At 37.2% G+C, this 24,118-nt stretch overlaps 1 protein-coding gene across 8 annotated transcripts in view; it reads right to left on the bottom strand.

Moving 5' to 3' along the window:
* The window catches only part of CKAP5 (cytoskeleton associated protein 5), a 53,980-nt gene that overhangs the window by 17,560 nt on the left and 12,302 nt on the right, over positions 1–24,118 (bottom strand). For all 8 annotated transcript variants that reach the window (XM_088057184.1, XM_088057188.1, XM_088057189.1 and 5 more), the window contains exons 5-25: positions 21,642–21,813; positions 20,578–20,710; positions 20,190–20,293; positions 19,705–19,818; positions 19,396–19,500; positions 16,780–16,869; positions 16,513–16,677; positions 15,599–15,727; positions 14,665–14,847; positions 13,630–13,743; positions 12,253–12,363; positions 10,505–10,597; positions 9,752–9,937; positions 6,624–6,718; positions 5,332–5,389; positions 5,125–5,250; positions 4,653–4,792; positions 4,318–4,492; positions 3,673–3,786; positions 1,414–1,542; positions 608–802 (exon numbers count right to left, since the gene is read on the bottom strand). In XM_088057184.1, the coding sequence (XP_087913310.1) occupies positions 608–802; positions 1,414–1,542; positions 3,673–3,786; positions 4,318–4,492; positions 4,653–4,792; positions 5,125–5,250; positions 5,332–5,389; positions 6,624–6,718; positions 9,752–9,937; positions 10,505–10,597; positions 12,253–12,363; positions 13,630–13,743; positions 14,665–14,847; positions 15,599–15,727; positions 16,513–16,677; positions 16,780–16,869; positions 19,396–19,500; positions 19,705–19,818; positions 20,190–20,293; positions 20,578–20,710; positions 21,642–21,813 (2,731 nt within the window). The remainder of the gene's footprint in view (positions 1–607; positions 803–1,413; positions 1,543–3,672; positions 3,787–4,317; positions 4,493–4,652; positions 4,793–5,124; positions 5,251–5,331; positions 5,390–6,623; positions 6,719–9,751; positions 9,938–10,504; positions 10,598–12,252; positions 12,364–13,629; positions 13,744–14,664; positions 14,848–15,598; positions 15,728–16,512; positions 16,678–16,779; positions 16,870–19,395; positions 19,501–19,704; positions 19,819–20,189; positions 20,294–20,577; positions 20,711–21,641; positions 21,814–24,118) is intronic.

Here is a 24,118-nt window from a genome sequence, read left to right as displayed (position 1 = left end):
TAAATTTAGTAGTATATATCACTAATCTTTCCAATACATGCCACAAACAACAGAAACAAAAGTAGCTTGAAACAATCCATGCTCTGTTAAGCATCTCAGAGGATGCTCATCTTAAAACATTACTGTTCTCAGATACTTTTCTTCTGAGTTAATAAATCTTTCGTTAAAGTTTCTTCTGCAAGCTCTGTAAGAAATATGCAAACCAGCAATGTGTTCTAGGTAAGTGGCCTTCAGACATCAAATGAAGTGCCTATTCACCACTCAGGGGTCCATAAGTCAAACCAAACTTCTAGAAATCATGTTAAAGTATGAGTACAAAGGCACAGAGTGGGACAGGACCTGGTATGGAAGCTATCCGCAAGTACATTTTTTTCAGAAGAAAAGCAGAGTGAATAAGTATCAAGCTTTTGAAGTAATAAGCCTGTAATGGCAGTAATAATTTTTGACGCAGAGAAAGCTCTAGCTCACAGCTGATACTATTTTCAGTCCCCCTGAAAATAATACAGACAGGCTTACATGACTCAAGAGAGCATGTCATGAGACTGTGAATAGGACTTAATATTCACTCATTCAAGGTCACATGATCTGATCTTTCTAAGAGAAGTACCTTCAGCTTGCCAGTGGCTTTTGCCATCTTCTCAAAGCCAAGATGCATCATGAAGAACGGCAGGGCATCCTGTGCCTTTTTGCGCACATCCCCATTTCGATCTTCAAGGCAGGAGTACAGGTGAGGCACACACAAGAGTAGGTCAGAAGGAACAGAACGGAGGGCAGGCAGCTTCTCAGCCAACCAACCAAGAAGCTGAAAGAAAGTTTTAAAATAAAAGCTTTTAAAGAAGTGTTCACAGTGCTGCATCAGGCCATGAGAGTATGAATAGTAGTCCTTCACATACCATTACATCATACAGTGTAAGAAAGAAAAACCCACCCAAACTTTTTTTCAGACAAATATTCTTGAACAACATAAATTTTCATATAATAAAAATTACAAAAATTAAAAGTTAAGTACAGCACATTAACACACAACTACCTTAAAATTTTAAGCCTGGTCTCTTTACAGGCTGTTTCTTCCTTTTGAAAGGAACAGAATTCCAGCAGCACTTTTTAATGTCTCCAGTTCTATTCTGTGGTGAATTTGAGGGAATACAACACTAGAACTCTTAAAATGCTAACCAAAACAGACAAAAGTTTCATTTTAGAAGCACTGAAGTCTAAATGACAATTATGATGCAGGAAGAAAGCTTGTTATTAGCCTTTTGAGGTTTAACAATTTTATATTAATACAAATACACAGCTACTTGCTTTCCCATATAATGGTAGCATTGTGCCATTTCAGTCTGCATAGATAAAGAGTCCATAGCACATAAGATTATTTTGATTTGACACATACAAGTTTACTTGACAGAAGCCTACCTCTTGTCTTAGGAAAGGATTTTCTTTTTTTAGCTCTTCAGACAGGTCTTCCCCTTCCAACCACTCCTTCATGCCAGTTTGTTCAGCCCAGGCATTCACAGTTGCCAGCGCAGCAGCACGAACATTATTCTGCAGCAAGAACAAAATTTAAAAAGAATAAACCTAAAGAGGGGTCAGAAGATTATGACGGAAAAAGCAATAGTTCTCCTTCCTATGAAAGCAAAAAGCTACACATCACAGGCTTTGAAATCTCTTATTTGCAGCTTGAGAAGTCTAAGATTCAGAAGAATTTAGTTTCAGTGATGATATCAGCTACCGTAATCCCCAAATCAGTCATTAAATGTATCTTTTTTAAATAGTTTAATAAAGAGGGTGAAGTTTAATAAGGAGAGTGAAAGGGTATCTCTAAAATAACTTTTACATGCTACCATTCACTAATGACAATTCTGGGAGTCTAACTCTCAAAGAAGATAAAAAAATAATATGACTTATATAGTGCTTAAAATAAACTGCACATTCATAAATCAAGACAAGTGGATTATGGAGCCTGTTATTAGGACACTCATTTAGGATACACATGAGCAAAAGTCATATCAGGAATGAGGGAGCCCTCTAACTCCTACCTATTTCCATCTTTAGTGTTTTTTCCAAGCAAAATTTAGAACAGCACCCTTTTTTGAAGGGGCTATATGAAGTTATGAGAAGCCAGATGGAATATTTAACAACCATGGTTCTTTAAAACTTCTATCAGTCTAGACATGACTCTATACATACAACCCTCTCCTGTAGGCTGAATTTCTGACGAAAGCTAATAACGTAGCAGACTCAGTTAAGTATGAACCATATTAAATACACAAGTAACATTCAGGCATATATATAAACAAGAAGTCAGCATCCTTGCTTTACCAGCTTCTTCCACCTTCTATCTCATTGAGGAAAAGAAGTTATGTACTGCAGGTAAACACATACTCATCAGCCTCTCTGACAAGGCCTTGGTTTCCACCACCCTAATTTAATTTATCTTCACTCAAGCTTCAAGCTGATTATTTTCTTCAACTATTCAGCAGGTCCACTATAAAAGTAGGTCCACATATTAAAGTAGGACCTAAAATGGACCACCCTCATCTTCAAAAACTTGATAGATTTGATAAACTAGGTAAATCTTGCCTTTGCTGTACTTAAAAAAAAAGTACCACTTTAAGAGTGTTCAAACAAGCATACAATCTTCTTTGTCAGCATTACAGTGCTTACAAGTTGTGTCAGTATTATGCATTTTAGTAACTAAGTTAATCACAATTGGTCTTATCCTTAAACCACGTGCTTGCAACTCTCCTTGTGCTTGCAACTCTCCACGTGCTTGCAACCAGTCTTGGGCTCTGAGCAACATGGTCTACTGGAAAGTGTCCCTGCCAATGGCAGTGGGGTTGGAACTAGATGGTTTCTAGGGTTCCTTTCCAACCTAAAAAGTTCTATGACTCTACAAGAGAAGCTTGCTTTATCTCAGGATACTTGGTGAGTTAAAAGAAGAACTTAAGAGTCGCATAAAATCTCAGTTCTTGAAGACTCTTTATAGAGAAAAAATTGAACCAGGAGATTTTTTATCTATCCCTAGAACCAGTCCAAGTCCTTCCATTGTTTGGGACAGGTAGATCCAGCTTCTGCTCTTTTTCCTACTCACATTCCAAGCAGAGACAGCTGAAGTATGCTGTCTTTGATAATTGCCCAAGACTTCTGGCACAAGATATTGGCACCTTCCCAAACCTCTTTACCCATTGCTTCAAATAGCTCTTTACCATGGTCCTAAGCTTGATTTTGACACAGCATCCCAGCAAACTTGATGCTGTTATTTATACAAGCTTCAGTGTCAGTTGTGAATGTCCTATGTCTATCACCAGTTCAAAGGTCTCCTCTAGTGACAAAGACAACAATGTATACCAGAATCTACAGTGATACACTAAAAATTCTACAAGGAACTTACTTTACCAAGCAAACCTGTCCAGTGTCTAAAACGGTGTACTTTCAGCAGCAGAAATATGCACATAGTCACCACATTCATTTAAAGGCCAGATTGTTCCACTGGGTTTAGTTACAGGGAAGAAAATATATCTGAATATACATTCAGGCACATATTTATACTTGAATATTAAGTTGACATTCAGGCAAGAAAATTGGTAAGCTTCCAAGCAAGTTTTAACTACCATCCAACTTTCAGGCACAGCTCAGATACACAAAATGCAAAGATCCTGATGTCTGTCCTACCTTACTATCTCCGAGGACTGTAATGACAGGAATCCCCAAATTCTTCACATACTGTTTGATATTGGGGCCCATTGCTGTTGCTAGTTGCTGAAGAATGCTCAATGTTTGTTGCACCTGCACATAAGGAAAAAAAAGGGTTTTAAATAAAACAGCATTACAAACATTTGTGGAAAAGCTCCAAGTTATACAGGGAAAAGAGACACTGCTATATATTAAGCATTTACTTTAGAATGCCTGCTCAATGACACCTATTCCAGCCTTCAAATCCATCACACTGAACAATAATTCCATATTCTGAGCAAATTAAGTTTCAAGTAAAAATATTTTCAAACAAGACAAATTCACTTTTGTCACAAATTAAGCAATTAGTTAAATTCTTTTAAGATTTCCTTATATTACACTCAGAATAAAGGTAGATTTTCCATTCTTTCAAAGCATTTCTAAATTAAAAAAAGGCAAGTGTTTATTAAAATATTATTATTAAAATAGGCAAATACATGATTTGGAAACACACAGTTCACTGTTTTCCAACTGTTCATTTAATGACATTGAAAGAGACCACACAGTAATAAGCAAGGCTCAGAAATCATAACTTCTGTAAATTTTAAGCTGGAAGCAACTGAAATACGATTTTAAAAAACATACCAAGATTTTATTGGAGTCATTGAGACGACCCTTCAGAGCAGCTGGAAGTTCTCCGATGTTTGGCTGTATGAACTTTGCTTCATTTATTATGCTTGTCACTTCATCTAGACCTTCCTTTCTGATCTTCCAATTTTTATCCCCAATCTTAGACACTAGTTCTGCTGTGATCTTATCACTGCAAGAGAAAAACAGGTAAAGTGCCTGTTTACTTAGTAATATCTCTATTAGTATTTGAGCGCTTTAACACCATAGATTTCTGCTTAGAAAGCATTTATAAAAACAAAGTTTTTAATTGCAGTAGAAGTGTATCATCAGGTGCTAGAATCCAAACCTACCCAATATCTGTTCTTGGCAAGAGATCCACAACATCATTCCCAACCTCCTCCTGTTCTTCTTCTTCACCATCATCCCCCCCACCTCCCACGTTGTGCCTGGAAATGCCACGAGTTGGAGCTGGTGCTGTCTGTCCTTGCATCTGCAAGTAACATAAAATCAGAAACAACAATTTTACAATTTTTCATTTGACCATTAAAAATGAAAGTACTTGCATGATATGAATGCATTGGCTGAGGACAACAGAATTCTAAACCACTACACTATTCAAACAAATCCAGGAACTTTTAAAGTTCATAATGAAAAAAATTACTATTGGGGTAGCTACACGTAATGAATTTGGAGCCTTTGTGCACCGCCTTCAATCACAAGCCCAAAGGTTAGACCACAATATTACTACCAACTCCTACCAGGCTACTGAAGTTTCAAAGTAGCTTTAATAACACTTGGTAGCAAGAGAGCTCCACTTCATACCTTTTCAAATTCTGCATCTATCTGGGAAAGGAGGGCTGGCTTCTCATCCTCAAAAAACATTCGCAGAGAAGGTCCCACATAAAGATACATTACTCCCAGCAATGTAATGGCAGAAGTCCTCACAGCCTGCCAGAAAGAGGAAAAAGCACTCAGTCTTCAAATTAAGGACTGATAATAATTTAGGATTAAGATTCTAAATTTACTCACAGGGTTAGTTGCAGCAAGAGCTGTCTTCACATTACTGATGAAAGCTTTGACATTCAATCTGTGAAGAAAATATATCTCACAATAATACAACACAGGAAACAGCACCAACAAACAAAATCATCACAATATGTTAAATAACAAAGATACCCCTAGACAGATTTACACAACTTAGATGCATGTATACTCAAAATATCATCACAGGTACAGTGTAGATAGTAGCTACTTAAATAACTACTGAAAGATCAGTTTGGAAAACAGTCTACTGTGAAAATCAATCTGCAAAGAATTTATATCAAAGCTTACTATTATCACAGCTGGAAAGTTTCTTAAACTACATAATCCCTGTGACTGCTAGGACTGAAATACTGAGGAATGTATCTAGAAACATTTTGAGTTCCTGAAACATGACTACACAATAAAGGTGAGGGTACATTATTGTTGTGGTGGGCTATTTTTTTTTTGTTACTCTCATGATCTTCCAGAAAAAGGCACAATTTTCAAAAGTGTATTTACTACAGAAATAAAGGAAAGTTTAAATTCATGGATCTTCTCTAAATATATATTTCTAGGGGGAATTTACTAAAGGAGAGTTTATTTCCCAGACTTCATCAATGTCACTAGCCATTTAAAAGCCACAAAATGTCTTAAGACAGGCATAGTAACTGCCCAAGTTGTCAAATAAAGTGATATTTGAAGTGTTCCCTGCTTAGAGATTTTTTCCTCAGGACTAAACTCTATTATATATATTTTACCACATTCAGTTAAAAGACTAGTGATTGAAAATTAAAGCATGCTATCCCTGGTTCTGATGGGGAATTAATTTCTTACGCTCGCAATGTCAGACATAATAACAGCTATTTTGTTGGCTCAAACTTCATCCATCTGTAATCAACCTCAAAATGTCTCCCAAGGAGATGAACAGGAATGTTGGTATGTTCTCTTCTGTAGGTTGATGTGGCTTTTCCTTTTAAACTATAAAATACAGTAGTCCATCTGGGTGCAGGTGTATCTAAGTAGGATGCAATACCAGAGCTCCATGCCCAGCCCACACCTATTAAGTACCTTAAGTTTAAGACAAATGCTCTTCAGAGAGGATCGAGTGATGCGTAGCCAGTAGTGTAATCACATCCTATTGTACCAGTAATGCCACATACTTTGTTATATACTTAAGAGCTAGAAGAACATGATTGGCATGAGAGTTTAAGGGACTAGAGCTCAGATGAACTGAATCTTAACTCCAGATTAGAAACATTTTCATTCAAGATTTTCTTAGCAGTTTACTTAATACTTACCCAGAAAAGCCAAACTCTTTAATTGCATTTGAAAGCCAGTTCAAAGTTTCTGACTGGTTTTTAGGATTCTTCTGAGAGAAAGCCATAGCCACAACCTAGAATAGAAGAGAGCTAAATGTAAACTTTCACTGGCAAACCAGGTGACAAAGCACTGTAATAAAAAAGTGAAGACACCTGCAAAAAACATAGGACAAGTGAACAGAAACAGCTAGGGTAACAGAAGAGGAAAAAACAACTGTATCACCGATGCAGGATACAACTGGGACTGAAATGAACCAGAAGCTCCTGAAGTACTTAAAAGGCAGCCAGAGACACCTTTATTATGGATTTGTACCTGCTTGGGCAGTATAAAGAAAGAAGCATTAGATAATTATTCATTATTACTGTGCCTTGAAAGATCATGAAAGATATCCTCCTAGAAGCTGTGCTGAATCACATGGAGGACAGGGAGGTGGCTGAGACAGCCAGCATGGCTTCTCAACAAGGGCAAGTCCTCCCTGACCAACCTCACAGACTTTTATGATAGAGCAATTACATCAGTGCAGTTACAGATAGCACATATCTGGACTTCTGACAGGCTTTTGACAAGGTCCCCCACAACATTCCTCTCTCTGAATTGGAGAGATGTGGATTTCACATGTGGACTTGGTAGATGTAGTGGTTTTGATTTGCTAATTTTGTTTCCTGGCCAATGCACCAAATAAATGTTGTGGTTTTAAAGCAGCAACTAAAAAATTACTAGAAAAATTACTAGAAAACTTACTTATTTCTTGCTGTGAGATATGGATTAGAACAAGAGCAAAACAGGCTTAAAACTTCAGAATAAAGAAAGTTTATTAACAAAACTACAATAATAAGAAAACCAGAATAAAACTTCCAGAAAACCCATTTTTCCCCCACTACTCAATTATTCTCTTGTTCACATGACAACATAGAGACAAAAAAATTTTGGTGTTTACAACAGTCTCAATTCTTGCTATAGTCTTTTCATCAGTCTTTGTAGAGAAACAGAAGTCTTCTTCTGCTAATCTATGGAGTTTCTCACAAGAAAACTATTTCTGTTATAGCTTTCTATTTTGCCAGCTGCCCGGAAGAATCTGCCATCAGTTCTCTCCTCCCATTTCACATCACTGAGGTGTGATATGGGTCAAATGAGTCTAGGGATGTAATTTTTAAGGATGAGTTATTCAAAGGCAAAAGTTCTCTTCATCTGTCTCTGTGAGCTTCCCTGGAAACAGAAGTTTTCTTTTTGCCTCTTAAGGGCCCCAAATCTTCAACTATTACTTCTCCCCCCTCGGTTCCAGCATCTCACTGTACCACAACTACTCCACCTTCTGCTCAAAATCTACACTTTGAACACTCCATTCCTCCCAATATACTCTGTCATGAATTAAAGGAGTTCTTTTATTTTCAAAACACTATTGTCCATCTCCATAGCTTTAACAGAAAAATATTTCAGTTTATTAAAGCATCTCCTTATTCCCTCTTCCCCATCTAAAACTTCATTCTTTTTTTCACCATCTTTGATGGTTTTATGATGTCTTCTTCATGTTGAAGATCTCTCTCTCTCTCTCTCTCTCTCTTTCCCTCTCTCTGGGAAAAAGGAGTAATCTGTAAGTCTCATCCAGGTAGTAAAAGAGTTAAAGTCTTGGAAAAGCCGCAGATGTTCATGGTGTCAGGTTTCAGTTCAGCGGCAGAAACTGCAAACTAAGTCAGACCGGCCTGCTCCGTTTCTCCCCCCGCCGCCCTCTGTGGCCTTGTCCAGCCTGGTGGTGGGGGAGGAGGCCGAGACAGAGCCCTGTTGCCTCCTCAGAAGCCGGAAATAAAAAGAGAGAGAGAAATTCCCGATCTTGAGTCTTAAGGTAGGTATTCACTTTGATCTCACTTTTCAATAGTCAGAATTACTGTCAGTTCTCAGACATGGCTAGTAATTGGTCAAGAGAAAAAAACTCCCATCGGCCTCTCGCAGCTCCAACTTCCCCCCAGCTCCCGAAGCTATCTTAAATGTAGAGTCACCCCAGGACAGTAGGTAAGGAATTGGAATGATCACATCCAGAGGGTAGTGGTCAATGGCTGAGTCCTGATGGACATCAATGACAGGCAGCACCTCTCAGAGATCCATATTAGGACCAGTGCCATTTAATGTCATAACTGCCAAACAAAAGGATTGAGTGCTTCCTGAGGGCAAGTGTGAGATGAAACAAGCTGAGTGGTGGAGTTAACACCTCAAGGACAGGATACCATCCAGAGGGACCTGGACAAGCTTGAGAAGTGAGCCCATGGAAACCTTAAGAAGTTCAACAAGCCAAGGTGTTGCACCTGGGTCAGGGCAACTCCAGTATCAACACAGGCTGGGGTATGAATGGAGAGACAGTGTGTGCAAGAGAATGCATCCAGCCCCTCCAAGGAGGTTAGACACGACCCAGCAACGTACACTCACAGCCCAGAAAGCCAACTGTGTCCTGGGCTGCACCAAAAGCAGTGTGGCCAGCAGGGTAAGGGAGGAGATTCTGCCTTTCTGCTCTGCTCTACCAGCAGTGCTGCATCCAGTTCTGGGGCATTCAGCACAGGAAGGACTTGGATCTGTTGGAATGAGTACAGAGCAGGGCCACCATGATTAAAAGGATGGAGCACCTCTCCAATGAGAAAAGACTGACAGAATTGGAATTTTTCATCCCAGATAAGGCTCCAGGGTGATCTTCTTGTGGCCCTTCAGTACTTGAAGGAGACCTCCAAGAAAACTTTTGAAATGGCCATACAGTGGTTGGACAAAGAGGAATGTGTCTGAACTGAAAGAGTTGTGGCTGCCCCATCCCTGGAAATGCTCAAGGCCAGATTTCAGGGGCTTTGAGCAACCTGGTCCAGTAGAAGGTATCCCTACCTATGGTGTGAGGGGAGAACCTGGATGATTTTTAGGGTCCTTTCCAACTCAAACCATTCCTAGGATTCTATTTTCAATTTTAGAAGAATATATATTTAACTTCTACTTCAGGAAGCATCTTGAGAGCAAACAAATCACTTTCATGCAACAGAGAAAAATCGAAGATTTGGGATTTAGTCCCCCGTGAAAGGACACCCTACATATTATTTCTGATTATACTTACGGAATGAATACCTTTGCTACTCACCTGCTCAGCAGTCCATGGCAATTGACATGCTTCTGCTATTGCTGTCATGGCCTCTTTTGCATTAGTTCCACATTTCACATCACCAACTTTGTCTACAAGACCATCCAGCACAACCTGTGCTGAAGTTTTGGAGAAATTTCCTTTCTGTGCAATCAATGCAACTATATGTAGTTTCATCTGCATCACCTGCAATATCCAAAATAGGAAGGAAGTTAACTCATGTCTTCGTGTATTTTAGACTAATTTTCCTCATTCTATATATATATATATAGATACATACAAGAATTATATATGGCTTTGTGGGTAAATACTCACATATGCACAAAATTTATATTTATATATATATACACACACACACACATTTGAATATGTAAAAGTATTTATGCACACATACGTATGTAGGTGTTTTATGTGATTATACACAAAAACTGTACACACACAAATACATACTATTATATATATACACACAACCAACAATACTGGGCTGCAATTATCTACTTTTAGAACTTACATATACACAGATGCTTATATATATGCACATGTATATATATACATCTAAAGACAATCTTTAGATACCTTAGATGACATCTAAAGTCTCAACTCTCAACAGAAATAAAATCCAGTTTGAGAGTATATATTCTCATTGATTACAGATAGAACTGTGGCCACAGTGACATATGCACTTACAGACTTTTAGCTGGAGGCTACATTAACAAAAATGGACTATTTAGATACAAAAAGATAATGTATTACCTGAAAATTTGTTTCCTTCCAACCAGGTTTCTTGGCCAGCATTCTTACAAGGGCTTGGCAAGGCATTTCACTTCTTTCCATAAGCTCAACAGCCTAAAGAATAAACATTAGGTTAGCCAGTGGGTCAAAAATTATACAAAACTCTCAATTGAGAAATTCTCAACTGTCCTCGAAGTATTTTCTTAATACTGAATTAAATTACAAAAATTCTCTGCATAATAATTTACCTGAAGAGCCGCTTTTACAAGGAGTCTGAGATACTGAACCAACATTTAACCTACAGCATTCATATTACTCCTTTAACGTTCGTTAACAAATGTCCTTAACAATCATTATTGGCCATTCCAACCATAGAAATTTACCACTTAATTAAAAACAAACAAACAAAATCCCCCAAACAACTCACCTGTCCCTCAAAAAGCTGCTTTTGGTTTTTCAGATGAATTCACAGAATGACTAGGTTGGAAGAGACCTTCAAGATCGAGTCCAACCCATGCCCTAACACCTCAACTAAACCATGGGACCTAGTGCCACATCCAGTCTATTTTTAAACACATCCATGGATGGCGACTCCACCACCTCCCCAGGCAGGCCATTCCAGTATTTTATCACTCTTTCCATGAAAAGCTTTTTCCGAATATCCAACCTGTATTTCCCTTGGCACAGCTTGGCACTGTATCCTCCCGTTCTGTCAGTTGCTGCCTGGAGAAAGAGACCAACCCCCACCTGACTACAGCCACCTTTCAGGGAGTTGTAGAGAGTGATAAGGTCACCTCTGAGTCTCTTTTTCTCCATGCTAAACAACCCCAGATCCCTCAGCTGTTCCTCACAGGGTTTGTGTTCCAGCCTTGTTGCCCTCCTCTGGAGGCGCTCAAGTGTCTCAACATCCTTCCTAAACTTAAGTATATTATGCAGCTTTCATATTGGAACGTTGACTACACAGCAGAGATTAAGCCTGAATATGGTCTAAATTACTGAGGTTTAGCTGTTGTTAAGCTTTTTCATTCAACTGAAATGGCAACATTTTAATAAAGCAGTCTTCTGCAGCAGCATTTCAATGCAGCCAGTCACCATGTTGTAAATGAAGTTAGTCACCTTTCCCATTAAAATATTAAAAGCTCAGTCATGACTGTACTGGTGAAATGGTATGAACTACTTGTACATCTACAGTTGAAGCTTTTTTGTGTGAACTCTCAAAGATCTTCTAATGGATATCATCTGAGGGACATTTAATTTTTTTTTTTTTTTATTTGTGACTACATGAAGCACTTTCCACTAGCTGTGAAGAATTCTAGTACTGTGTAAGTCTCTAAACAAAAATTTCAACTGGCAAATAATTGGTTATAATCAATTGCTGCCTAACACACGAACAGCAGGAACTTATTTGCAATAGATTTGGCCTAGTTTTTGCAAAAACTTTAGCTTAAGTCTAGTTATCTTTGAGACCAAGCTTTACAATTACTTGGAGTTTTAAAAAGATGTCTAAGTATCCTCAATCAAAATACAAGTATTTTTGACAAAAGCACAACTATCTACATTAAGGTAAAATACTCCACTATTGTTATGGAATTTGAACCATATAAGCCATTCGGCTTTTGCAAGTACTGCTTAATCCATATGATCTGAAGTGCTGACATACAACTACTACAAGTAAGTATTTCAGGAGACTTACCAGGCCTAAAGAGTTAAGAAATTATTACTTGTTTCCTCTGTCCCTACCGCCTCTCTTATCAACTGTTCAAACATACCTTCTGAAACTCCTCCATGCAGGCAAGCCGCTCTTTCCAGTTACCACTGTCCAACTGCTGGATACAAGAAGCTGGAAGGACAGCAGCAGCTTTCTCTTCACATACTTCTATCTGCAGACAGATCAGAACAAGGTTAACACTCCACTGTATCCCTTCAGAGGAATGCAGAAACCTTAAAGACAGGTAATATACTGGACTGACCCTTGTAATGTGGTGCATTTACAAAATAGGAAAAGGGTTCTGCTGTAGATTGGAAGATTTTAGTACGGATTGTATTTTAGGGGTCTTAGGAGCTTAGAAAGCTGCTGAAATTGCACTGCAACAAAAAAGCAATCTCTGGAAAGCATGAGACACTGTGCACATAGTAAAAACTAATCTTGAATACCATCTATCTGCTTAAAGAATCAAGCAGAGGTAACCTAAAATTTGCAAGGTAATTTTGGATCAAGTCTGAATAAACACTGACAACAATTAATCAGAAGTTAATGAGGACAGACAGGAGACCTATCCTCTGTCTCCATTTTAGAAAAATCAAAAATAAAAGTTATTTAGTGATAAAAACTTCATTTGTTTCACTGGTGTCTGCATCACCTTCAGGAACTGTATTCTCATTTTCTACTGTATAACTAGCAATATAAACTGGATGCACAATAGAAATTATTCACCCTAAGCAATACTTCAAATATAACTATGATTTGGACTGACAGTCCAAAAAACTTGCAGATATATCTAGCAAAGCTTTAATAGGTTTTTTCATTACTGTTTGACCCACAGATACCTGAGTTTACCTGGTTCTCTACCAAGAAAGTAGGTAGATGCTCAGCTAACATGCAGAATTCAGTAATTTTTTTGAAATGTAACTTTGTAGGAACAGAACAGATTTTTATTAATTAATTAAATTATTTAATTGTATATTAATTAATTCAATGATCGATAATTTAATTAATCCAATTATTATATTTATTTTTAAATTAATTTATTACTTAATTTCAGATTTCAATGTAAACTCCAGAATAATGTATTTTCAGGCTTTTAATACCAGACTCCTTCAGCAAATCATGTGTCCTAAATTACATATGAAGTATCACTAATTTTTTCATCTCTTCCTACTTCAGGGACAACAACACACCCTGTTATAAGGGTATAAGCATGATTTATTGCTTACCGTCTTATATGGCCTGGTGCCAGAAACAGCCTGAAGAACAGGTGTATTTACCAAAGACCCATTTCACCAATTCTAAATTTACACATACAGCTTTCCCTTCTCCTAACTAAAACAACCAACTTCCCTGAAAAACTCTGAAGAATTGATTAACCAAAGCTGTAATCCTTTGGTTATAGAGGGCCTTATATTTTAGAGAACAGCAGAATACTCACAGAGAGCTCCGATTCAAAGATTTCTTTGGTCTCAGGACCCTTCTTGCCTTTAGTTCCAGCACCTCCTGTGCCTGCAGATGTAGCTGGTTTCCCTTTCTTCGGTGGGACCCCAGCCTAAAAAATTAATTGACAAGTTAGACAAGATCAAATATGTCTCTAGCTCAGATATCAAAAGAACTGCTGGTTTTCCTATACTACACTTCTACATTCTAATGCCAAAAAAAATACATATCTCTGATAGCATAACAACTGCAGGAAGAGATAAGCTAGAGCTTATTTAATTAATACATTGCTTTCAGACTACAAAAGGTAGGTTTTACAAAAAATAACAGGACAATGAAAGATAAAAAAGGTAAGAATTATGTATTTGTCAAAGTTCAGGAAATAATGACTTAATCTATATGTTTTCCTGTGGATACTGGTTAGATACTGAACTTGTGTCTGGTGTCTCTTTTCTCAGTTTATCTGAGTGCAAATAGATTTCCAAAAATTTTATCCATTCTTCTGTTCACTTCCAGGTATCCCACCTGCAGAACTAAGTAGCATATTACAAAGACCGTCTACTGCAGTCAATATTTAAAATCCAAAAAATAATATTAAAGAAATAGAGGCTAATAGTTCAATTTTTTTCAAAATATACAAAGCAACAAACTAAAAACAATGCTGAAAAAATACCCAATACTTAATTAGTAACCTTGCTAGTTACAAAAAGTGTTGACTTCACCCAAGTATTACTATATCACAATACATCAATGTTACAACATCTGAGGCCTCTCTGAATGCCTCCAGTCTTTTATCACTATTTCAAAATCAAAATCTGGTATTAAGACATATGTGACAAGACAGTTTGTATAATTAAAACCCGAGATTTCATTACATTCCCAGAAGTCACAGATTCCTTTTGCTGTTGGCTCACCTGCTCCTGGCAAAAGGACAGTGATAACTCAGTGGAGGCAGATGTTCAACAGGCCACCTTTGATCTGCACTAATTAACTATTTGATACAGTCACAGACAACTGTCAGACAATCTCTTACCTTCACTGCAGATGTTTTTTTCAGTGGTCCTGGTCTGGTTGCTGCATCTTTTGTTTCTTTATCTCCTGCAGGCCCTGGAAGAGCAGTAGTCTTTCCAGTAATAGGCTTGCCTTCTTTTTTCTCAGCTGGTCCTCCTGGTTTTTTACCATAAACCAATTCTACCTTTTCAGCACACTCTTTAATCTGCCACACAGTGGGGGGAAAAAAACAAAAAAGGTGGGGGTGGAAAGAAGCTAGTTAACTACCACAATTGGTCCCTTTACCAGCAGTGGCTCAAATTTGACTACTGTGAAAAAAATGTGAGGAATTTAAGTTGTTTACTTTACAAAATTTTGTTATCTGATGTTCCCTAAATAGTAAGGTTAACCAGTCAGTGGCATCAGCCATCACTGTATTGCCAAAACAATTCTCCTAGTTCAAAATGAATTGCATTTATATACAATAAAAACACTGACATCCTACTGACACTCATAGATGCTCTAAGACAATCTGAGCACCTTAAATTATAAAATCCTCATTCAGTCAATGTATCTGTCAGCTTATGCAAAAGCACAACAACTTCGTTGTTGGGAAGTATGTCTTTAATACCGAATCCTATCTAGTAATAAAAAATTTGACCCTATGTTGTCTGAAAGAAACTTTTAGGTCACAACCAAATTATTAAAAAACAAAGAAAACTCCAAATATCACCAACTGAAACCACAACTAAATCTCACAACCCACTTCATAGATAATACAGCCAGATACTTTATGTCAGAAGGAAGAGATTTCCAGATTTCCTGCAGCATCAGTAACATTTAAGTAAAAAATACATCTTCAAAGATCTACACTGAAATTAACTAGGCTAAAGAATCTTCTTTCACCTTCTCTAGCCTAAGATACATCTTAAATGGATAAATTAAGCCTTTTTTACAACATTTATAACAATACTCACCCGATCAAGCTTTAGTTTGTCTACATCTGCTAAAAATGGATTCACAGCTCTCTCTCCAGCAACTTTCAAGGCAGTGCCTAATGCTTCAAATCCAGCATCTCTTACTTCAGGAGCAGAATCATTGATATGCTGCAGAGAAACACAACTTATGTCATGTGACTTGTGGCTCATATCTAAACATCTTATATAAATCCCCTCCCCTTATTTAAAATCTAAATCTATTACAGAGTAATCCTTGACATTTCAGTGCAGAAAGAAAAAAGGCTGTTTTTCACTTCTGTTTTCCTATGTACTGACCAAGTCTACTTTTTCTCAGATACAGCCATTTTCTCATCTTTGTTTTTTTTCCACAACAAGAGGTTGAATATTCATGCTTTAAACATCACGAAAGTTCATAAAGAGTTTTAAATCCTGCAATCTTGTTCAAATCTCCATTTTTTAAGCCAGGGATGTTGCCTATACCAAAGAAAGGGCTATTTGCAGTAAGAAAAAAGTACACGTAATTATCATTTACACTGATAAATAATGCTCTAATGTCACTGCCATGTGTGAATCAATGATGGTTGTTCTTTTATTCACAGTAAACAACAGCATTCCAACAAAAACTTGCTAGAGATGTGTGCTAGAAGCAAGTGGCAGTGTCTCAGATAACAGTTGTAAATCAGTGTTAACCTTTTACAAACTTAGTGAGTACAGCTACAAAAAAGCTAAGATAAAGGAAACTAAATTGTTCCCCTGACTGACAATCACCTTCAAGTTTGATGTCAGCCAAAACTGACTCTGAGGGCTACACAGCACACAAGAACTCTCTTGTCTCTGCACTACGTTTGGGTCTTTCTCCCCAAACAATCCAAGGTTTCATAACAACAGTGTTCAAGTCAATGCCAGAGAAGTATCAACTCCTTCTGCTTTACCTTGAGAAGTGCAGCACAGAAAGGTTTTAACAGGCTTTTTGGCAGAGTAGAAGGTGTGCAGTGACGAAAGCTTCTTGCAATGAAAAGGGATGTTTGCTGCTTAATTGTTGGGTTTTTATTGTCCATGACTGCCAAAATATCTTCACTTATGTTCTGCAATGTTGTCTATAGTATTGAATAAATAAGTCATTATTTCAGTAAAGAGAAAAGCAAAGCAAAATTAGAGAACAATTCTCAGACAATGGGGAAATTTTCACGCTTACTTACTGTAAGAAAGATTGCATCAATGGCCTCCTGCAGTGCTTGCACTACCTGGGGCTTCTTCTCTTTGAATTTCTCCAGGATTGTTGGAACAACCTATGGAAAAAGGAACAAAGTTGTCAACCCCCTCTTCACTAATATAACTGGAAAGCCTGATAGTCTGCGCCCGGGCAGAGAAGCCAGTAATTCAAACATCTCTGCTGTCCCCCTCCAGAAGTACACAACAGCAGTCTGAACTAGTTTATTCTTGCTCTTCTCCAATATTAAACTCATTCTAGTCACTCTATTAACAAATAAAGATTTTTAAACAATTTTGTAACAAAAGGTAGACCTACAAGTTCACATAATTACAGATCATGGAATTATGCTGAATACAGAGCAATAGAATGGAAATGAATGATTTAATAACAAAAAGGGTGCCATGCTCTTGTATTCTAAGAATTCAAGAAGGCATTTAACCTGTCCCCTCTTTCCCAGCTTTTCTGACAGCACTAAACATGGATCATTAAGAAGTCCTCATCTGATCCACAGCTGACAAGATCATAGTTCTAAAGCAACTGGAATCCTCTCTGCAGCAATATTTTTCAAATCTATAACCCTGAAAAAGCACGTTTGACAGTAAATTATGCCATACTGCAATTTGACAGCAATTTCTACCTAGTCTAGGGCTCAGACAACCACTGCTGAAAAAACAAGTAAATAAAATATTCAAGGGGGAAAAAAAAGTAAAAATAACTACACTGCAGACACTCATGTGCCAGTAATACGAATAGGTGCATTTTAGTATGGGGTCTGTAACAGTAATGACTTCTGTCACTGAGCCAGAAACACACAGATCTTAACTGTGGAAAGCAAGCTATTTTCAAGATTTTCACAAACGTAACAGTTCATAGTTCGGAAGCAGTCAGATGCTTTATAGAAGTTATACACTCTTGCATAACAAAAAATAGATTTGCTTTCTACTCAGAAGCTATGGGATCTCAACCCCTTGTGATGCACTGTGACCTAGGCTCAGGTGGTATCCTTTTTTGGGCTTCAATCTCCAAATTCCCAGTTCACAGACTTCAGCACTCAAAAAACCTTCAGATAATACAGGTGGCACCACGAAGACCATCATTCATGCTATTGCAGGTGCTAGACATCCTTACACCCTACAGAGAACAAAGTCATAAGGAAGAGATATTTTAAATCATGAAGCCTCCATTGTAGAAAATGCTGACAGGTAAAATGAGCGTTCTTTTTTTTTTAACATGGAAATCAGAAGCCGTAGCCCATGTAAGAGGGAAAGAAGAAAAATTAGTCCAGGGGTACAAATGCAGTCAGAGGTGAGGCTGGCACACATACACTCAATTATAGTGAAGAGTACGATCCTACGCACGATTTCACTACTCTTCCTAGAAACACAGATTGCAGACTAGCATTTCAGTCCTATATGTAAGTAATAGAGTTTATGATCATACAATTCTAGCAACAATTGTTTTTTAACACTTCAATGCCCACTCTCAGGAGAAGTCCACATCTTCCTCACAAGTAAATAAATCCAGCAAACAAATCAAGTGAACTGGTAAAATGAGTACTGAGATTATACAATTCAGAGCTGCCATTACAGTATTGAAAAAGTCATCTTCTCAATGCCATTTGCTTGGCAACCACAGAGATACACCCTTATTTTAGAAGCCTGGCTTTTTCAACACTAACTCTGTAGCTATAAGGGTTAACCTTCAGAAATCAACTATGAAACAGACGTAAGAATGATTTTTATAACTACAGACAGCTTTCAGAATGAAAAGTCCAAACCATTGTTCAGAGTTCAGGAGACTTGAATGTTTCTGAAGCAGTGACACTCAGCAACTTTCCAATTCAGATACAACACTACTGGCAGCCAGGCACATCAGTTCTCTAAGCCCATTACTCTTGCTTATCACACAGATAATTTGATTGAGCAGCTTAAAGAACACAGTGACATAGGCTTGAGAAATGAGAACTGATCTCTTTGTTTCCACATACTGGTTAAGCTTCCCTGTATTCCTTGATATTAGCTATTGATAAGAGATGATCAGCAAAGGAGAGAACAAACAGCATTAAACTGGAGCACCAGAACATTTTGGTACCAAAAATCTCAGAACTTTTTACTATTTAAAGCAGACAAAAACCCTCACAAAACCCAGGCAACAAGGAAACAGAACACCCACCACCTACCATCCCCCAACATTCAAAACAGCAAACCAACATAAAACATACACCATGGAGGTGCTAAGTAGAACTCCAATTTAGAAGCTGTTTTTTCCACTGTGGCCTACAAATGCATTCCTGTCTGGGTATCTCTAGGATGAGGTAATGAAAATGAAGTTCATTTAATGGCAGAACAATTCAGTTTTCTTAGTAGAGAAGACTTACATTGCAACTGGAAGTTTCATGCTAAATATGAATGAAGAAGGTTCTTTTGAACTTAAGCTACAAATATCTAGGCAAGTATTTCAATGCTTACTCTTTTAAGGAGTTGGTAAGCATTCCTAATTGTACAAAGAATACCTTTGATAAATATGAAGGCTTGACAGGGGAAAGGGAAAAAAGGTGTCCAGCATGAATAAAATCAGGAAAAAAGCACATACTCTTACTTACATGCCCTGCATACTGTCCAAATTTCTTTCGGAGGCCTGTAGCTAGTCCAGCAAGGCATTTAGCAGCCAAAGCAACTAACATAACATTTGTATCCTTTCCAACAACCTGAAGAGAAAAATCTAAGTTTCAGAGACATGGAAGAATTTCTTACAATAATCAGTGGACCACAGATTGGGTTATTTCCACAACTGTTCCAGCTAGTAATTTTCTACTCATGACTATTATATTAACTGTAACTTTTAAACTATCATACCAATAAATTACAAAAAAAAAAAAAATTATATGTGCACTCTGAGTTTTATTTACTACCTTTTTGAGAGCTTTCACCAAGTCTGCATAGTCTCCTGATTCCAGCTTGGGATTTTTCACAAGCAGTTCAACAGCCTCTAAAGCTTCTTTCCTTTCTTGCCACTTTTTTGCTTCCTGCAGAGCAAATAATTTACATTAATTTATAAATACAAACACTTCCAAAGAAGCATACAAAAGAGGAACACTTCTAGAGAAGTGTTAAAAACCTTTATTCCATCCAGAGAAAACCAGGGTCCCTCTACAGATCAACATCAGTAATTGCAATGAAATATGAAATACAGTCCTTTCCCAAGACATACCTCAGGCCCCTTAAAATTACAGCTTTTTTGCTGCTAAATCCAACTTTAAAAAATGATGATATGTTATTAACACTAGTTTGTTATTATCTATGCAGCACTAAAACATACATTGCAGAATTGCCCATAAGTCTTAAGACTCATCAACCAGACAAAGAATTAACAGGTAGTATTTAAGTTTTGGCTTACTATTTTCTCATAGAAGTCTTTGGGAAGCTTGGAGAGAATTTCTACAGCTTCAAGCAACTCATATGCATCTACTTGTGGTACCACTTCTTCCTCGTCATCATCTCCTGCAACCAGTAGAAAGAAATATATAAGCATAGTGACACAAAATCTTGACCAGAGCACCACCTAAGGCTCATTGGTTAACTAGTGCTATCAGCAGTTCTGATTTTGCTATTTCAAAAGACAGATACTCTCTAATATAGTTTCTGCCTCAGACACATTTTCTTCTTGTATAGTACACTCCACGTTTTGCACTATCTTGATTAGAAGCTCCTTTACAATTTAATGCATCCCTTCACACACTCTATACAATATACTTGCAATAGAGTTCAGAGATTAAATAGCTTACCTCCATCTGCATCTCCTCCAAGTCCCTGCTGCTGCTCAAATTTTGCTTTCAGCTCCTGTTGGGAACGCAGGAACCTGGTCTGCTTAGGAGCAGCTGATGACACTTTGATCCATTCTTCTTCCAGTTCTTTTAGCTGCCAAAAGGGAAAAGAATCATTGTATCAGAGACATTATGGACATACTCCAAGACAAGCAGGCCATTACAATTTTCCATTTCAAAGCCAAGATAGCACTTTCACTACTATCTTTTTTCTGACGATAAAGGAATGACTCCACATTCACTGCTCAGAAGTCTTTGACCAAGTATATCCACAGAAGAGAATGTTATTGCAAAGCAGTTACATAAGAACAAATAGAAAAACAGTCAGAATGGTGTGGCCCCTCTGTAGACACTTCGAAATAAAAATGGCTGAGCATGAAGGAAGCTTCCCTTCATAGTCATGCTATTATTACACACTAAAACTAAGATGAAACAAACATGCTAAGCTACAGTTGATGAAACAGTTAGGGTTTTTTTTAACCATGCCCTTTTAAAGCAAGCTACTGCTTTCCACCTGAAAATAATTAACTCAAGTGGGTAGGAGGAAAGGATGCATAATTTATAAAGTTTTAAAATGATGAAACATTCTATCTATCTATCATAATGCAATGCCACTTCCTGAAGGGAAGCAGCCGCATCCTGAGCATCATCAGAGTAAGTATGAAGGGATGCACAAAGGCAAAAACTTCAGGAAAAAAGAAAACTGAAGAAGAAAATTATTGACTTGAACACTCTCAGTGCAAGGGTCTTTTGTAACGGAAATCATTCTGTCATTCTGCTACATTCTACTGCCCAATTGCCATCCTCAGTTTCAATATGAGGCTTCACCCCACAACTTCATGTATGTTCAGAGCAATCAAACATTGTTATGATTTCCTTACAAATGACTAGGAGTGACCAACGTTTCAGGTAAAGTTAAATGGAGCTAAAAAAATATTCCAGTTTTGGCTTTAAGAATGCCCAACATCACAGAATCAGGGAGGACGAGCATTAAATGTTTGGATACAGAAATACTTCCTGCCTACCTGAACAGAATTTATGTTCTGCAATGGAGGTCTCAAAGCATCCCTTATCCAACGGTAGATCTCCACAGCAAGGAGCTTGGCTTCGTCTCGAACAGCCTTTTCCCGAGATTCAAAAAGTTTTGGCAATACTTTGATGATTGGCTTCAGTGAGATTATCTTTGAACCAAATTCACTGGAAGTTAAGCACACAAAATAGCATCAGTGCCCATGAACAGGGAGTGATCCACAAATAACAATTCATTTTAAAAAAACAGTCTATGAAAGTCTTCCAAGTGTACATTTAGCGACTTTGTCAGTTACTCAAACCATTATGTTAGATATTATTTTGAGATGCTATTGTAAAATTTAAAGAATATATGCCCTATCAAAATTAACCTCCACACCCAGCTTGGAATTACATAATCAGGCCTCTCAAATTACTTCAAAGCATTTAATCCAATCCAGTGCTTAAATCAGCTCCCTTGCCAAGGGGGGAAAAAAAGATGAGAGAAGAAAGAAGTTGTCCTTAGACCAAAATTTGTATGACCTACTTTTTTTTTTTTTTTTTTAAATCAGAATAGAATCTCCTTTGTCTATCCTTGGAAGCAAACTGCAGTAAAAGCATTAGTCACTTTTCCACTTGTTGGACCAGATAATTAAAGTGAGCTTGGGTCATCTTCACAGAAAACATATGTGCTGAAATATGTGCCACTGAAGGAACACATAAAACAAGTTTCCCCAGCCAGTCACCCTTCCTTGACAGAAGACTCTACATGATGTTGCACTTAATACACAAAACTTCCTATTTAAATCAGTGACTAATGAGAACACAAGAACTTGCTTTTCAAACTCAAAGTTTAATGCTGTAGTTACTAAGGCATCATATACAAAGCACCTCAAAAGCAGTATTTTTTTTATGCAGAAACACTTCTTAATTCTGCATTAAGCTTTCTACCAATCATAAATTTTCTTATGGTTCCCTCCAATTCAAGTTCCACATAAAAAAAGCTAGCAAAAAAGGCTGCTCAAGAACTAAAATCTACATGTCTCACTTTCTAGAAATTCTAGTGCACATCATTTTACTTCTACATCAACTTTAAAAAATACTAAGTATAAAAACCTTCAAAAGAGGTCTTGGAAATAGCAAGATTTAAATATGTGAACAAATGAGTTGCCCAAGAATTCTATTTTCCATCATGACTGAAAAAGAGAGCAAATTGGGAGAAATGGCTGTGCAAACTTATTTGTATCTAATTCATATAATCTAATTTATATAATAAGCAAGAACAGAAACCTTAGAATAAGATAGAAAATACCAGAAATTAAACTAGTTATGCATTCAAGCTACCTACCTAGGTACAACACAGATAAAATTTTTTATCTGTGCAGAAAGCCTACTAAAGCAGAAGAAAAATTTAAGTAGCAACAGAGCTCAGAATCAGAAGATGGAGTTTAAGCCAAGAGGGCTGCACAAGAGTATTTGATTTTAACATCACAAAGATAATAAAATTCTGCATGTAAGGAAAAAAATATATGTGGCACATTTTACAGAAGTTGTGAGTTGAAAGATATTGAGAAAGGTTATGCAGGTTTCTAATTATACTGCACTGTTAAAATGATATTTAACCAGATAAGCAATTTAAAGTAGCTGAAATATATTCTTAAATAGAAGACAGTAGTTTCACTTAGAAGAAGCATAGGTAATGTGTTAAGCCCAAAGCTTTATACTGATATGACTGAAGCCTGAAACAATCAATCAGTTTAACAAGGATCATCTCTATGTAAGTATCAGAAACTTCTCAATGATATATAACAAGGCATTCTCCAGATACATTATATAGTTTTCACATAAGCTGCTTTACTCAGAAAGAAGTGTTCTGTCCATTAATTCCAAAATTTTCTCTTTCCTTTAAAAAAACCCCTAATGGTCAGTAAATTATATATACACTAAGTATAATAACTTCATAAAGCCCCAGTATTTTTCACTCATAGGCAGCAAACAAACTTGATGTAGAACCAAAAAATAATCTAATACTGAAGCCTACTACATCATCTTAAACTGGATTTGATTTTTAGGGAGCACTAGCAGCTCTCCAATAAAGAAATTATTATATGGACAATAGAAGCTTACTGTGCAATAGGCTTGTTTTTTTTCTTTCTTCTAAAAACACACACTGTGCACCCAATCAAAAATGCTCACATCAGTGAGGAAAACAGTGGTTTAAAAACAAAAAAAAACCAAAAAACCACCCCAAAGTACATTTTAGTTTTTACGTCAGTGAGTTTATTACAGATATTCAGAAGAGAAGCTACACAGTCTGGAACAACACACACTAATATTGCCCTCCTCTCAGAGGCTGGGAAAATGGAAGTTTGGTAAACAGTTACCATGAATGAAAGAGATCCAGATGAGGCTTACACAACACAGACAACCCTTGCATCTAACTAATCTCATGGTGTTGTCAACTGTTGCTGTAAAAAAATACCAGTTCAGGAAA

Source organism: Pseudopodoces humilis, chromosome 7 (assembly GCF_049639895.1).
Source record: "Pseudopodoces humilis isolate 2021_Gansu_Grassland_sample_001 chromosome 7, ASM4963989v1, whole genome shotgun sequence".
NCBI lineage: Eukaryota > Metazoa > Chordata > Aves > Passeriformes > Paridae > Pseudopodoces > Pseudopodoces humilis.
The sequence above is the reverse complement of the archived record's forward strand: the minus strand, read 5'-3'. Positions and strand labels throughout refer to the sequence as shown.